The 17,674-nt window shown below is 39.9% G+C and overlaps 1 protein-coding gene across 1 annotated transcript; it reads left to right on the top strand.

Annotated features, from left to right (window-relative positions):
• Positions 1–2,787: 2,787 nt before the first annotated feature.
• On the top strand, positions 2,788–6,209 carry LOC136885351 (uncharacterized). The gene is made up of 2 exons (XM_067157864.2): positions 2,788–3,062; positions 3,161–6,209. The coding sequence occupies exons 1-2, from the start codon at positions 2,788–2,790 to the stop codon at positions 4,278–4,280; spliced, it is 1,395 nt and encodes a 464-aa protein (XP_067013965.2). The 3' UTR covers positions 4,281–6,209.
• Positions 6,210–17,674: the final 11,465 nt, after the last annotated feature.

Consider the following 17,674-nt stretch of genomic DNA (forward strand, 5'->3'; position numbering starts at 1 on the left):
AGCGGCCAAGACAGGTGCGAAGGCAAAAGAAATAGCACCGTACGAAAATGCAAGAATAAGATATACAAACAAGATCAAAATGTAAATTCAGGCGATCGATACGTCATTCTTTCACTCCCCTCTCATACTAACATTCGCGCACACATTCAGGCACAGCCGGGATCGGCAACCAATATGAGCACCAGCGTCAGTTAAACGACGAACTCAATTTCATATAGCATGACTCCAAGGTCACAAACGAGGTCTCATTTATAACAGAAGTTGCGTGCACAGGACAAACGAATTCAGCTGTGGGATCGGAGAAATCCCGCAGTCATCCACAAACCCATCATGGTTCGCACTTCGTAGGACACGAGTGGAAGCTCGCGCCGACACAAAGGACAAACAGTCATAGATGGCGAATTACGTAAAAATGCAGCGCACATGAACAGATGTAATATCAGACCCAAGCTCAACAATCATAATCACAATAACCACAAGAAAAATATGCAGTCCATTCATACTGCGCAGCGAACGCCGCATATCAATCAGCTATAAATAATAGAACAAATATTACGAAAGAATACCGATACCTGGAAGATATTAACCAGCAAAGAAAGGAGAAGTATGGCTAAGTTTGAATCGTTCAAAGACTTTTCTGTAAGTCAAAAACGCTACTTCGATCTGTGTGGGGTCCATTTTTATTCTTCTCTCAAAACCAAAACAAAGATTGGAGTCAAAGAGATAAAATTAACATCTCGTCGGAAAGATACGATCATCCGTGTCCAACATCGAGGGAGCTGCCCTCTCTAGTATAATCACGGAAATAGCTAAGTCATTCAAGGTGAGGCCGGAAGAGGCATTAGCAATAACAGAACAGTAATATTTATGAATTTGCCATGCAGATATGGCTAAACAGTCACACCAATTGTTTTGTAGGAAGTGAAGCCACAACATTAACAAGGGACCTCAGTGATGTTTCTGATGTACTGAATGCCAAAACTCCTAACGAAGCATTATTTCCTGATTGTGAGAAATTTTATCTTTTGTGTGAAATTAGTGAGAACTTACAAGCACCAAACAATACATACACCTCTGAGAGAACTCTTGAGTCCATGCGTGTGACAATTAAAAGCACAATAGAACTTACACAGTATTCGTGGAGCCGTGCTTTTACTTATGTGCTTACAGGCAAATTCAACCAAGACCCCTTGGAAAGGCACTTTCGTATACTACGATCCATAAGCTGTGATAATCCCCCTTCTACCGTGGACTTTTTGCATCTGCACATGTTACAATCTGTGTATGTCGCACTAAGCAATGCTATATCTAAAAGAGGTAATTGCCAGTCTGAACTTGAAGTACCCTTAACATCATTTTTCAGTCAGATTAGAGCATGGCGAAAGCTGTGGCTAAAGATAATGCCAAAATCATAAGTACAGCTCAGGAGAAAATTTACAGCAAGCTTACCTTTCATCAGCCACCCTTATCAAGTTGTGAAGATGAAAAAATAGTTCCTTTCACCGGTTCAAATATAAATGTTGTTCATCACTTCTGTGGCCATATTGGATCTCTGCAAAACAATACAGAGGAGGCAAAATGCAGCCCGTTTTCAGCTTTAACAAATCTACAGGAATATTTTAACTCATCCACCTATCTCATTTACCCATCGAGTGAATTATTATTGATGTTTTCTCATGTAGAGAAAGTTGTTGTGAGAAATATTAGTGTACAAGGAGCATTATGGGGCGAAATATTTCAAGAATGCCTGGATAGTTTACCTTCAATTACTGTTTCTCATAGACTTTGGTGTTGTACTGAACATGCACAGGACTTGGTACCACAATTATTTTTTCATTACATACGATGCCGATTTTTTTCCCGAACAAAAGAAGTATGGAAAGAAATGCAAGCTTGTCTACCGCAAACATACCCGGAAAATGTCCAAGCTATCCAGTTAACTGACTGATGGTGTAAAACGCTGGTAATATTCATTATACTGAGCATGTTAACATATCATTTATCTTAAGTAGTTATGTAGGAATTACATACGGTATGTATGACATACCGTTTCGTAACATCATGTGGATGCCTGCAGAGTTTTAATATGTTTATATTACGTAGCATATACACTAACAGTTGAACGTGTGCTTTTTTTAAGGTTATAATTGATAATTGCAATTGAGTTTGATTTCGTGGTGAATTATTGAAATATGACTTAGCTGTATACATACCCGTTTGAGATATTCGTTAAGTCACTAACGAACCAATTTCAGGAGTAATGTCATTAAGCCATTACTAAGTGTAAAATATTTCCTACGAATTTGTCACATTTTACCTCCAAAACGTGGAACACTATATCTTAATTTGCACGAAACACAGATCGCACATAAACACAGTCATCGGTCAGTAAAGAAAATGCACATTCCTGTAACATAACAGCAATAAACACACGGTTTTAAATAATTTATTTAAACGATAAATTCCGAATTAAGTCACATCAGATCTCATTTAAAATCACATGTTCAAGGATAGCTGATCACTGTTTACCTACATCAGCGCCACGTAGTGTAGGAACATATCAAACAGCAGATATCACCATACTTCGTCCTGTTAGAACTCCTGGACGGAAAGGACGATATGGAAAATTCGTATCGACCCATTATACTATCGATTCAATTCAGATTTCATTTCCATTCAGTTGGCGGTATTGCCGGAATCTTTGTCGCTCCCAACTTACTTCTTACCGCCGGAAAACGAAGTGTCACTAAAACTTTTGCGGAGCCAAAATTTAGGTTAAGGTTGATCATGAAGGAGGAAAATCAAAGTATATCACAGGAACAACCTAGAACTCCTACACCGAAACGACCAAGGGCTATACACCGCGACGGAAGAAGAATAATTGCTCAAATTGCAGAGTGCTGTGATTTGGAGAAAGAGAAGAAACAGCTGCTCGTCCCCCTCAACAAGTCTATTGAACGTGTTGCCGCGTATACGGGAAAATCTGTTGCGACTATTAAGAGGATTAGGGCATTTTCTGCCTCTCACCCCGGTGAATGTCCAAGCACCCCTGGTAAAAAGAGGTAGGCCAGTCTAACTATTCGCTTCTAATCAATATAATTTTGGATAATAGTAGGTTTTCATGTGCAAGTCTTATATGATGTTCTCCTCTTTCTCTTAGGGAGAGAACTCAAGGGAAGATAAAACTTAATGATTTTGACAAACGAGTGGTAAGGGACACCATCGAAGACTTCTATGCCGTCCAAAAAGTAGTACCTACTGTGAACAAACTGATCCCCGTGCTGGAAAAAGAAATTAAGTGGAAGTGGAGTTCAACTTCTCTCCGAAAAGTGTTGAAAAATATGGGTTTTGTATGGAAGAAAGTCCAAAACAACCATGTTTTATTGCTGGAGCGGGCAGACATCGTTGATTGTCGGGCACGATTCCTTGTCAAAATTAAACGTGCTAGGGAAGAAGGCAAGGAAGTATTTTACTTGGATGAATCCTGGGTTGACAATAAAATGACAACTGGAAAATGCTGGCAGGGAGAAAATGATGTTGTGGGTGTTACAGCATGGGGAATCTCTTCCATAAGGCTAATCATTGCAAGTGTTGGATCCGAGAAAGGGTTCATTGGAGAAGCACAATTAATATTTGAAGTCAGAAATACCCAAGGCGAATACTATGGCCACATGAATTCCCATAATTTTGAGAAATGGTTCGGAACATCTGTGCTCCCTAATTTGCCTCCTGCATCTGTCATAGTGATGAATAGTGCACCATATCATTCTCGACAGGTGGATGAAGTACCATCGAGGTATGATACACGAGTGACGATGGTCCAGTGGCTACGGAGGAGAGGCATTTTCTGCGATGTAAATCAAAGGAAAGAGGCCCTGTATAGATTAGTTGAGGAAAACAGGCCTCCTAATAAAATTTATGCTGTTGACGTCATGGCAGCTGAAAATGGTCATGTCGTCCTTCGTCTTCCCCCACACAACTCTGATCTGAATGCCATTGAATTGGCATGGGCAAAATTAAAACACGAATTTGAACAGCATAGTATTACGGGAGGCATGTCAGCAACTAACTTAGGACAATTGAGCATCGAGGCATTCCGTTCAGTTTCTGCCGCAGATTGGGAGGGGTATTGTAGAAAGGTGAAAGAACTGGAAGAGGAATACTGGAGGCACGACAATGTCATGGAAATAGCCATGGACGAGATTGTAATTGATAGTATTGCATATAGCAGTGACGATTGTGAAAGTGATATTTCTGAGAATTCAAGCTGGGAACAATGAATGTGGTTCTCTAATCTTGTATGGTAGGTATCCCGCCAACAGTTATAAATATTTTGCAAAATACGTGTTTAATTGTGTGTCATTTTAGCTTCATTCTAAATATAAAGAAATGAGCCACATCGAGAAGTGTTAAATAATGTGTGTGTGACACAGCTGTTGGCTTATGGTAATAACAGTTTAGAAAATACATATCGATCGATCACACTATCAATTCAGATTCCATTTCCATTCGGTTGGCAGTATGACCGAAACTTGTAGTTGCCTCCTTTCTCCCCCCTCCCCCGTAAAATGAAGTGTCACTAAAAGTTTTGCTGATAGTACTCGCATAAATATTCGGGCAGGGTGGCTCATTTATTAATACCATCTGTATTATATGCTGAAAAGAAGTATAAGAATGAGAAAGTTTGGTAGATAGATGTGTTGCAGTGTTCCACATGTATTGTTAGAAACTAATGTGTGGTCTTCTATAATTTCAAAACTAATACCATGTATGTTGAAAATGTCACCGGAGTGCGCCACTTTAATATTCGGCCAATCCATGTGTTGACCACTAGCCCGGCTGTTTACTCAAGCGCAGTTCTCCGTAATCACTGTATCAAACTGCTGCTGCAGAACGTCAGTAAAATGGGTCAGAAAGGAAAGAATACAATGTACGAGCAACTTCAACTTATTGTATTCCATTGTGCTAAGGGTATGTCTCAGCGACAAATAAGCAAGTTTTTGAACATACCAAGAAGCACGATAGGGGACATAATAAGAAGATTTGATAAGAAAGGCTTGAATCACTTCCTCAGCAACCCCAGCCTAAGAAACTCACTGAGCAAGGAGAACAGGTATTGATTACAAAGTTTAAGAAACAACCCAAGTTTAGTGCTGCTAAATTAGGAGCGGAACTGTTCCAGGAGTGCGGTAAGAAAGTCCATCCTGAAACAGTACACAGAGTCATGAGGTAACAAGGATAAAACGGTAGAGCTGCGAGGAAGAAGGCCTTCATTAGTGAAGCAAACCAAAAGAAGAGATTACAGTTTGCAAAAGACTAGGTCAGGAAAGATGTTCTTGGTGGAGCAATGTCTTTTTTGCCGACGAAAGCAAATTCAATGTCTTTGACTCGGATGGTAAGGAATATGTGTGGCGGAAGCCAAATACAGAATTGGAAAATATAATTATACTGTCAAACACGGTGGAGGAAGCATCATGATGGACGGCTGTATGTCTTCAGGTGGAATAGGTGAAATGGCTAGGATTGATGGCATTATGAAGAAGGCAGACTATCTCCTCATCTTCAAGGAAAATCCTAATAAGAGTGCTGATAAATTGGGCATCAGAGGTAGTTTTAAATTTTATCAGGGCAATGATGATAAGCACAAAGCTTTTATTGTGAAAAGCTGGCTCTTGTACAACTGTCCCAAAGTGATTGAAACATCACCCCAAAGCCTAAATCACAAACCAATTGAAAATTTATGGGTAGAATTCAAAGACAGGATTTGCAGAACCCCTGTTCATTCTAAGAATGAACTTCAAAGAAGAATTGAAGAGGAGTGGCAAAGCATCCAGGCTGGCAATACCAAAAGACTGATTGCCAACATGCAACTTTGTTTGAAATATCCAATAACGGACCATTTGTATTGGTAATGCAACTTTGTTTACGAGAGGTCATACACAGAGAGCGAGATGCTAAAAGTTACTAATAATTTACTCTAATGTATTATTCAGAGGTGATATACGGGTGGCCGAATATGAAAGTGACTGTCATATTTAGTACTTCTAATTAAAAACAATTTTTTTTTCATTCAATATTCCAAAAGTGAAATTGTATTTGTAATATTGTGTCTGAAAACATTAGTATAAAAGATTATTTTTATTGTATTATTAATAAATTAATGTACAGTATCAAAATATAACAAGTGGCCGAATATTAATGGAAGTAAGTGTAGTTCTAGTGATTAAATGAAATTTGTTAGTTTTTTTAATAGGAAATTACTAATTAAATGCCCATTGTCCAGAATTGCAGGAATTCGTCATCTTCACACCACCCACTGTGGCGTCAACTGGGGCAGAAAGAAGTGAATTCACAGAGAACCAGACGATGATGCTAATAGATCTTTATAAGAAATATCATGGTACTGTGGGAAAACTTGAGATAAAAAATAAAAAGCAGATGCGGCAAGTTATAGCTGAAGAGCTATAAGATCTAGAGAAAGCATATGACAGGATACCGAGGGAAAAGATGTTCGCTATACTGGGGGACTATGGAATTAAAGGTAGATTATTAAAATCAATCAAACGCATTTATGTTGACAATTGGGCTTCAGTGAGAATTGATGGTAGAATGAGTTCTTGGTTCAGGGTACTTACAGGAGTTAGTCAAGGCTGTAATCTTTCACCTTTGCTGTTTGTAGTTTACATGGATCATATGCTGAAAGGTAGAAAATGGCAGGGAGGGATTCAGTTAGTTGGAAATGTAGTAAATAGTTTGGCCTATGCTGACGACTTGGTCTTAATGGCAGACTGTGCCGAAAGCCTGCAGTCTAACATTTTAGAACTTGAAAATAGGTGCAATGAGTATGGTATGAAAATTAGCCTCTCGAAGACTAAATTGATGTCAGTAGGTAAGAAATTCAACAGAATTGAATGTCAGATTGGTGATACAAGGCTAGAACAGGTCGATAATTTCAAGTATTTAGGTTGTGTTTTTTCCCAGGATGGTAATATAGTAAGCGAGATTGAATCAAGGTGTAGTAAAGCTAATGCAGTGAGCTCGCAGTTGCGATCAGCAGTATTCTTTACGGGAGCAAAAGCTGGGTGAACTCAGGATATCTTATTCATAAGTTAGAAGTAACAGACATGAAAGTAGCAAGAATGATTGCTGGTACAAACAGGTGGGAACAATGACAGGAGGGTACTCGGAATGAGGAGATAAAGGCTAATTTAGGAATGAACTCGATGGATGAAGCTGTACGCATAAACCGGCTTCGGTGGTGGGGTCATGTGAGGCGAATGGAGGAGGATAGGTTACCTAGGAGAATAATGGACTCTGTTATGGAGGGTAAGAAGTAGAGGGAGACCAAGACGACGATGGTTAGACTCGGTTTCTAACGATTTAAAGATAAGAGGTATTGAACTAAATGAGGCCATAACACTAGTTGCAAATCGAGGATTGTGGCGACGTTTAGTAAATTCACAGAGGCTTGCAGACTGAACGCTGAAAGGCATAACAGTCTATAATGATAATGTATGTATGTTAATGCTAATTAATTTGTTATAGTAATTAAAGTTATATTATTTTCTATGCTACTCTATTCTTGTTATTCCATAGCATTGTGACACTATATATCGAACACTTAAGGTTATCTCCATGAATGATTAATCGGTACTTTTTGCCAGTGAAGAACAGACCTCTGAAGGAATTATAAAACCTTAACACAACATCCAATGTTTGCAACTAGCTTGTTCAGACTTTTAAAATGTATAATTTTTAGGCCCAAGGTGCCCTTAAATGCAACAGTTGTATTCCTCCAGTGAGGTCTTATTTATTGAACATGATTTCTATATATTGAACGGCAAGGTTTTAAATACTGAACAGATCTATTTATTATAAATCACTTTACCATAAGGCCGGTCTACACTGATTAATATTTAACACCAACATGTTAAATTGAACATGTTAGAATTGACATGTATGTTGTCATTGCATCTTCCAATTGACTTTGCATGTTAAATCAGAATGTTGAGGTTAACACTTTTAACATTTTGGGGTGTTTTCCGCTCCAGGTGGGAAACTTGTCAAGTCAATTCGTTGTTTGTGAGATGTCGGCACAGCTTCGGCAACTTCCGTCCTGTTTCCAACATATAGTTTAAACTATGTGCTTCTTATGAAAAAATGTAGGATTATAATTACAAGCTATGAATACAGTACGTGCATGTATGTCGTTCTCTCTGCACTATACTACAATTTTTATTTTTATTTTTTTCTAGGGGCTTTACGTCGCACCGACACAGATAGGTCTTATGGCGATGATGGGATAGGAAAGGCCTAGGAGTTGGAAGGAAGCGGCCATGGCCTTAATTAAGGTACAGCCCCAGCATTTGCCTGGTGTGAAAATGGGAAACCACGGAAAACCATCTTCAGGGCTGCCGATAGTGGGATTCGAACCTACTATCTCCCGGATGCAAGCTCACAGCCGCGCGCCTCTACGCGCACGGCCAACTCGCCCGGTATACTACAATTTATTGTCAGAAATGGAGTGGAGCAAAGAGATCACTCCGGACATAATTAAAGATATAATAGAAAGGCCTTTTTGTGGAATGTGTAATCGAAGGAATACAGACATAAAGCAAGGAAAGCCGACAGTTTCCAGGAACTTAAAATTATCTATAATTGCTCCTGCGAGTGCATTGAAAAAAAAAAAAAAAAACTAGCCTCCCTCCGCTCCCAGTACAGTCCAGAATTGCAAAAAGTTCATAAAAGTCAGAAATCGGGGATGGGTGGACAAAGTTTATACTGTGCGGACATGCAAAGTTATCCCAAGGCACAAGTGAGGTGGAATAGCTGCCCGTAACTGTGTCTCCTCCTTTCTTATGGTAGGAAGTATTTTTTCCAAAACTACATTAAAATCATGCTCTGACATTCTCAGAAAGTTTTTAAATCCAAACCTGTCTTCTACTTTTGGCTTATTCAGAATGTCATCCATTTGTGCGTTTTATTGAGATATTGTCGTACCCACATTCTCCTTTCCTTTCTTCACAAGATCTTGTAAGAAGCTACAGTGGCAATAACAAAGGCCAAATCCTCTTTCTCTGAGTCCATTGTCCTTGTTTGAAAATACAAGACACCACCTGAATGTATTACCACAAACTGATATGATGAACTACCTGTAAATAAACAAAAGACGTCAAGTTTAATAATAATGTTATTTGCTTTACGTCCCACTAACTACGGTTACATTTTTCGGGGATGCCAAGGTGCCAGGATTTTGTCCTGCAGGAGTTCTGTTACGTGCCAGTGAATCTACCACCACGAGGTGACGTATATGAGCACCTTCAAATACCACCGGACTGAGCCAGGATCGAACCTGCCAAGTTGGGGTCACAAGGCCGATGCCTTAACCGTCTGAGGCCCTCAGCCCACCGAAGTAAAATTTAATGTGTTCGTAAGTGTGGACACAATATTAAATGAAACATGTTGTTGCTGTTGTTAAATGTTAAACAGTGGGGACCAACCTTTATAGACATTATATGGTAGTAATAACATGTACAAAATAGAATGATTCTTAAATATAAATCACAAAAGTCACAAAACACAAAAATCACTTTCTTATCTCCATCTATCCACAAAGACCTGAACATGTCTTTAGTCGTGCTTGTTTCTTTTCTTTCTCTTCAATTCTTTCCGTCCTTTGAAGATATCACGTATATTTTCCTTAATCTAAACTGATGAATTCCGAGGAACTTTGAGAAAATCTTTGAATGAAACCACGCTACTACTCGAGGTGGGTGAGCTAGCAAGTTCCGAAGCAAAATTTCGGCTCCACTCTTCAAAATGACGGCACCAGAAATATCCTCCTTGGGAGGAGGTACATACACCTCTAAACGTTCATCATTCCATGTGAAATCATCTCTGCCCTAATCATCATCATCTTGTTCTGATGAACTGTCTGTCATCATTTCATTTTGATTAGCCAATATTGTTTTGTGTTGCATTGTACTGAGTTGTAACACTTTTCCAATAAGCATGCAAATCTGGTTTATGATTCTGCTTTTCTGCATCACGTCATTGAACTTATCAAGAATACGAGGAGGCAAGAATTCTTCCAGATGATCTTTAACTTCTTATTGGAAGTGGAAGGGGATGAAGGGCTGCCTTTGTGACTCTCTTGCTGTTGCCTTCCCACTGGGGTTTCCAAAATATCTACAACACATTCAGTGTAGTCCAAAGCGTTGGGATCTAGTGGATAGAGATCACACTTGCGAAAGGTGCTTTTCACAATATCTGGCCCAACAGCTTCATCCTAAACTTTCTTTAACATGTGTGCAAAATTTACCTTGGTTTATGATGCACCGAGAGTTTGTATTTTCTCGTCTTGAAGAGTACTTCCCCATGCTCTGTTTAGAGGTGTAAATACACCTGCTGGTTGCAGGAGATGGTTGGCGTTAGGTACAAGACAGTACAATATTATTCCATGGTCATGACTTGAAGGGATAAATAACTCCTGTGTCCATCAAGAATTAGAATAATGGGAAGTGTAATTTTCTCTTCCTCCAGCCGTAACCTAAAATGTGGAAGAAAGTTCAGAAACGTTGTGGCCTTCATCCAGCCACTTTCAGTTTTCTTGTAGATCATGGCTCCTGTACACTATCTTTGATAAGTTGATGAAGTCGTATATTGCTGTAAACGATCAATGTTGGAGCACAACGCCTGTCGGCTCAGAAATTTCCAAGCACTGTTATGACTTTTTGCTTTTTAGAGGTTGCCGTAAATTGAAGCTGTTTCCCTCTGACTCCAAGGTACTTTCCTGAAATCTTATGAAACAGAAAATTTGCCTTGTCTGCATTGAAGATCCTGCTTGAATCTTCCATAATTGATCTTACGTCCTCAGATTCCAGTTAGCACGGCAGTCCCGCAAACCAACCACGTATTCTCTCTTCCGAGGCAGCAGCTCTGCCCTTGCTAATCGATTCAGCCTTCCTCTGAGAGAGGTAAGGATGCCGTCCCATAAAACATCTGAACCAGGTTTTACCAGGTCTTCCATGCTTAAACAGTGTGCTCCTTCCTGATGACTGCACAATTTGCTGAACAGTATCAAGTAAATAATTTTTCTTCAACGGAAATCCCCTCTTAGACATGTTGATTACCAATTCACTAATGCCCTCTTGTTCTCTTGGACTCAGGAACGGCTTCTGGCCAAGGGCAGTCTGAATCTTCTGATGTCCAGATAGTTTGTCATTTAACATTGTTAAAGGGACCTGGTATGTTTTAGATGCGTGCCTTTGGGACATCATACCCGACTTAACCTGTTTAACAACTTCAGTCAAGGCAGATAATGAATACTGACACCGTTTCATTTTTTCCGCAGGTTTAAACTTTGACTTTTGGGACATTTCCCCTGTTGGGCGTCTTAATTTTGACCATTGTCAAGCTCTGCGCACTAGTTAAGGAAAATAAGCTAGAACTGCAAAAACAATCATTTTAAGCTTTCTAGGTTTAAATGGCTAAAATGTACAAAGGATGTATTTTTTCAAAAGAGTGGCATCCCGTCTTATCACCACCAGTTGATTTGCCAATGGCGAAAACGCTTGGAAAGTGACAGGAATTTTAAATAAAGTGATTAGAACAATGTGCGGCATCAAACAGACACAAGACATCATAAAAGAAATCTAACTATACCCGAAGGAGATTCAAAGTCAGGCCCTCTCAAGTTACAAATAGATGGTTCAGCAATAACGAGCACCAAAGTGCAGACTTCAGCACTAAAGGAAACAGTACTACAAATTAAAATCATAAACACCCCATTAATTTTCAGTGGCATTCGATATTAAGGGTAGTTTTTGTATCGAATGAACCCCAATTATCGAACGACCTATCTGAAGAGTCAACCCTCTGTGTCTGCGGAGAAGAACAAACTATGGCGCACCTCCTTAATTGCAACTCCTGCCCTCTCGTTTGCACCATGTAAGATTTAGTGAAGGCCACACCAAATGGTTGAGATCTTGCCAAATTCTGGTCCGATATGATATAATTGTTACTTTGAATGTACCTCTAGTATGGTTTTTTAAAATTTCTTTTTACCACTTAGGCCTATTTAATTATTTTTCATTCTTAACTAATAATTTATATGATGTATTGCTTCTGGTATGAATAAATAAATAGATCGAATGACCTTTCGATATTATAAAATGGAAGTCAAATATCAAACAGTATTTTATTTTAGAAATAAATATGAAGATGAGTGAAAACTCACAACCTATTATTTAAAGGATACCTTCTGAAGACAGATAATCACAGGGACACTGCACCTTAGTAATAATACAACAATCTCATCAAAATCCCACCAACACCAAAGGTCTGAGACTTCTCCACGTTCCCCAACACGGTAACGACTTCGACCTATCGAGTGACATAAATCTATGCTTGGAGGGGTGAATTTAGAAATCTCAGATATTGTGTAAACTAATCGATATCCTTATTTTGCAACAAGATGTGTGAAGTGTTCAATATTTAAATGGCGTTCGATATATAGTGCCATTACCCTACTTATTTTTGTCTGCAAATACAGTATAAAATATATAATGCCTTAGTTAAAGCCAATTAATTTTTTATATTAATTATATTATTTTCTGTGCTACTCTTTTCTTGTTATTACATACTTATTTTTGTCTGTAAATGTAAACATAATTATATTATAGTAATTATAATCATATTATTTTCTATGCTACTCTATTCCTGTTATGAAATACTTATTTCTGGTCTGCAAATGTAATATTAGTTATAGTTATATTATTTTCTATGCTAATCTATTCTTGTTATTACATACTTATTTTTGTTTGCAAATGTAATGCCTCAGGTGATACGAATTAATTTTTTTTTTGCTAGTGGCTTTACGTCGCACCGACACAGATAGGTCTTATGGCAACGATGGGATAGGAAAGGCCTAGGAGTTGGAAGGAAGCAGCCATGGCTTTAATTAAGGTACAGACTCAACATTTGCCTGGTGTGAAAATGGGAAACCACGGAAAACTATCTTCAGGGTTACCGATGGTGGGATTCGAATCCACTATCTTCCAGATGCAAGCTCTCAGCCGCACGCCCCTAACCACACAGGATTATTTATAGTAATTATAGTTATATTATTTTCTCTGCTATTCTATTCTGTGGTTCGTGGTGTGGGTTACTGTAGTCACATCGTAGTTCGTGAACCATGGGCAACAGCTGAGTGACCTATTAAGTGGTCCTGAGAGTTGGAATCTCAGTTTCTATGGAATGGGAATGAATATCTCGGACATATTCTGTGTCATGGCCCTCCCTGTGCTTAGGTGGCTAGGATTATACAATCTACCCGTGGTCCCTAACCCATCAGAGGAGAGATCCTCACTGGAACTATATCGGATGGTCAACCAGCCCCTTGCGATCCAATTTTATGCATCCCTTCGCATTTACTACAATTCTGAAAGACATCGGTCCCTCTCCCTAAACCAGGGTAATATAATGAGATGTGTGTTTACAGGCTTCTTTTGGTTTCGAAAGCAATTAAAATTTCTCTCTTCCACTGACTTGCTAGGCCTAATGTTTCAGAGGATTTTCTGTCAGGGGTTGTCTCCCTTAGCCTTTGGCAATCCCCTGCTTCACTGCAAGGCAACAGCTGATGAGTTTATGTGTCATTATATAACATTATATGACAGACAACTCAAGATGTCCAACAAATTCAAATATCTAGGAAGCATATCAGCAACAGGCTTCATTGCAGAGGAACTTATCAGCAGGATTCAAGCTGGAGGGACATTGTATAGAGTTATCCGAGACCTAATATGGAACCCAAAAGTACCAATGAAATGCAAGGGAGCAATTTATCTGACTTATTACATCCCAATTTTGACATATGGGAGTGAGACCTCGACTATGAGGAAAAAGGTTGAAGCAAGGATTCAGGTAACTGAAATGAGATTCGTCCAGCAGTGGTTCGCAATACAAGATGAGATAAAATTCATAATAAGAACATCAGGGACATGGCTGAGGTTGGCAGAATGCAGGACAACATAACTCTGCGTAGACTCAAATGTTATGGTCGCATGCGAAGGATGGATCCTGATCGCATATCTAGAAAAAGGTACGGTTGCGGTTAAAATATTCAAGACTAAGAGGGCGGCCAAGAATGCGATATACAGAAATGGTGAAAAATGACATTCAGCAAGGAGGAGGGGACTCTGACAACACTGAAGAAGGAGAAAAGTACAAAGACAAAATTATTATTGAATTTTCACAACCGTATTATAATCAAAACCGACTTTCAACCTATTAGGCCGTGTTACGTACATTTAGTACGTGTTGAAGAGATGTTAAGTACAGAACAAAAATGCCAACTGGACACCAGTGGGATCCGAACCCACAACCTCCCGATTTCGCGTCACGTCAGGAAGGGCATCTGGTCTTGAAAACCCCGGCAAAATGAGCCTGGGTGGCTCCAGCGACCCCAGAAAATAACTGGGATAAGCTTGAAGAATGTAGGTACTGTTCTTATACTGTATGCCTGGTCTCAAGCTCCTTCCCACTGGTGCAATGTCCAGGATATAATAGAAGATATGTGCTGAATGCATTTATAATTTTTATGAAAATCGTTTTCTATAAAAATTTGAGGTTGGGTATGTAATGATCATCCCCCTGTGGGTGGGGCTGGTAGAATAACATGGTATACCCTGCCTGTCGTAAAAGGGGCTCCAGGGGCTCTTAACTTGGGAGTGTGGGTTGGTGACCATGAGGTGTTTAGCTGAGTCCTGACATTGCTTCCACTTACTTGTGCTAGGCTCCTCACTTTCATCTGTCCTATCCGACTCCCTTGGTCAACTCTAGTTCTTTTCTGACCCCGATGGTATTAGTTATCGTGGCCTAGGGAGTCTTTCATTTTTCACGCCCTTCGTGGCACTTGTCTATCTTTGGCCGATACCTTTATTTTTCGAACTGTCAGAGCCTTCAGTTCCTCCCCCCCCCCCCCAACTCTCTGATTAAGTGTTAATAGAGGAAGGTTGCCTAGTTGTACTTCCTCGTAAAACAGTAATCACCACCACGGCGATCTTAATGATCATCTGGAATCAATTTCATTTTGGATCGTATTAACGACTGATCACTATCAACAAGGACGGGAATGTCTACCTATTCAACATCATTTTACAGTTCCAGTTCCCCGGGTACTCGTGAGCTTCTTCCATTCTGCCTCATGGAAATGCATTGTGTTGTTAACGTCCTCCCGTGCCCTTCCTCGATCAGCAATGTCCATCCAGTGGGTTCTTGGTCTTCCCGTCATCCGTTTACCTGCCACATGTCTCTCCAAATTAACATAAGCTGTCCTTGTTGGCTCCATCCTCATTACATACCCAAACCACCTCAATCTGGACATGCTGACCCAATCTAACAAAGATGTTTCAATCCAATCTTCCTTTCTAACCACGTCATTCCTTAACTTGTCCAGTTTTGTTTTTTGAATTGTGGACCTAAGGAACTTCATCTCAGATGCCTGCAACCTTGATGAGTCCCTCTTAGAGAGGGTGCAGGTTTCGATACCATAGGTTAAGATTGGTATGAAGTACTGATTGAAGATCACCAGCTTTGATTTTGTTGGTACTTTGGGATCCCAGAGGAGTGTTCATACTTGCTGTTTAAGTGGGAGCTCTTCTGCACTCTATTTGCCACTTCTTTTGTGGTTTGTGTATCTCAAGATATTAGACTGCCAAAGTATGTAAAGTTTTCCACACTTTTTAGTGGATGATTTCCTAGCATGATGTTCACTGGTCGTCCCTCTCTGTTGAAGGCATCACTATTGTTTTGAGGTCGCTTATCTTGAGATTTAATTCCTGGAACATAACCTTCCACTCATTGAGAGAAGACCATTGCATTTAGTTCACCAGAGGTTTTCTTGATGTTCTTCATTATGTCATCCATGATGGTGATAAACAATAATGGGAATAGTGCCTTCCTGGACTTCACAACTTCACACAGCTGTGACGCCTACAAAGTTGGAACGTGTGGACACCCACATTCGAGGTGATCGACGGACCACAGTCAAACACCTTGCTGATGAACTCGGCGTCTTTGTTGGTAGTGCTGACACACTTATCCACCAGTTGGAGTATTCAAAGCTTTGTTCCCGCTAAGTTCCTCGACACCTAATGAAGTTTTATTATTCTCCTTTTACCTAATGTAAAACCATAAAGAGCAAAGAAGAAACATGGGTGCGGAATTACTTGCTCGTTATGAGGCTGAAGGTGACAATTTCTCGTCAAAAATTGCCACAGGTGATGAAACATGGATTCATCACTTCAAACTGGAAACAATACTGCAATCCATGGAGTGGCACCACACCAACTCTCCCACAAAGAAGTTCAAATCGTACCCTCAGCTTGTAAAATCACGGCCACGGTCTTCTGGGACTCTGCAGGTGTTATTCTGTTTGATGACCTCCCTCGTGGTGAAACAATCAACTCTGAAGAGTATTGTGATACTCTAAGGAAATTGAATAAACGACTTCACTGTATTTGTAGCCACAAAAATGCAAACGGACTTCTCCTTTTCCACAACAACGCAAGACATCACATAAGTTTGCACACCTGACAGGAGCTCACAAAACTTCGGTGGACTGTTCTTCCTCATCCACCCTACAGCCCGGATCTTGTGCCTTCTGCCTTCCATCTGTTTGGCCCAATGAAGGATGCACTCTGCGGGAAGCACTGCGTGGATGATGGGGAGGTTATTGATGCAGCACAACATTGGCTTCAACATCGACCAGTCGAGTGGTACCATGCAGGCATACAGGCCCTCACATAACGGTGGCATAAAGGTTGTAGCATTGAATGGAGATTATGTTGAAAAATAGGGTTTTGTAGCTAAAGGATTGGACAATAACATGGTGTATTTGAATCCTCAATAAAACCAACCCGCTTTCAGAAAAAAATGTGTTGCATTATATATTGAACTGCCTTCATAGTAAAATTTGTCTGGATCATTAACAACTTGTAAGGCAAATATCGTAGCCTTAGTTTCTTTTCAAAGTTTTCTGATTTATAATTCATTACTTTTTGTGTGGAATGAAGCTCAGCGGCATACTACTGTATCTCATGAAATGTCTCCAGTTTCAACCGGGCCAGGAATGGAATGAAGCGTGAAGTACTTCTAGTGGCGAGGAAAGGAACTGTGCCAGCTGCTGAAGCCTGTCGCACTCCTCCGGGGCAATGACTGACAGATGAAATGAAATGATTTTGCAGTGTTGCTAGTATGAAAGATGACAGGGAAAACCAGAGTATCTGGACAAAAACCTGTCCTGCCTTCACTTTGTAGTAATTTCAATGAAGGTCCCTTAAAGGATGTTCCATCTAATCGACACAATTTCAGTTGTATTATTTATTAAAATTATATTATTAATAATAAAACAGGCTATTTAATACAACTGATATAGTGTTGATTAGGTGGAAATTAGGACACTAAAACACATAACATGAAAATCCCGGTCACTCCATGTGAGATTTGTGCTGGACAAAGCAAAGGTGGGACAGGTTTTTCTCCAGCTAGCCACCCCGATTTTTCATGTCATATTTCAGCTGCCTCTGTGGATCAGCGGTAGAGTGTCGGCCTCCGGATCCCAAGATAGCGGGTTCAAACCCGGCAGAGGTAGTCGGATTTTTGAAGGGCGGAA

Source organism: Anabrus simplex, chromosome 14 (assembly GCF_040414725.1).
Source record: "Anabrus simplex isolate iqAnaSimp1 chromosome 14, ASM4041472v1, whole genome shotgun sequence".
Lineage (NCBI taxonomy): Eukaryota > Metazoa > Arthropoda > Insecta > Orthoptera > Tettigoniidae > Anabrus > Anabrus simplex.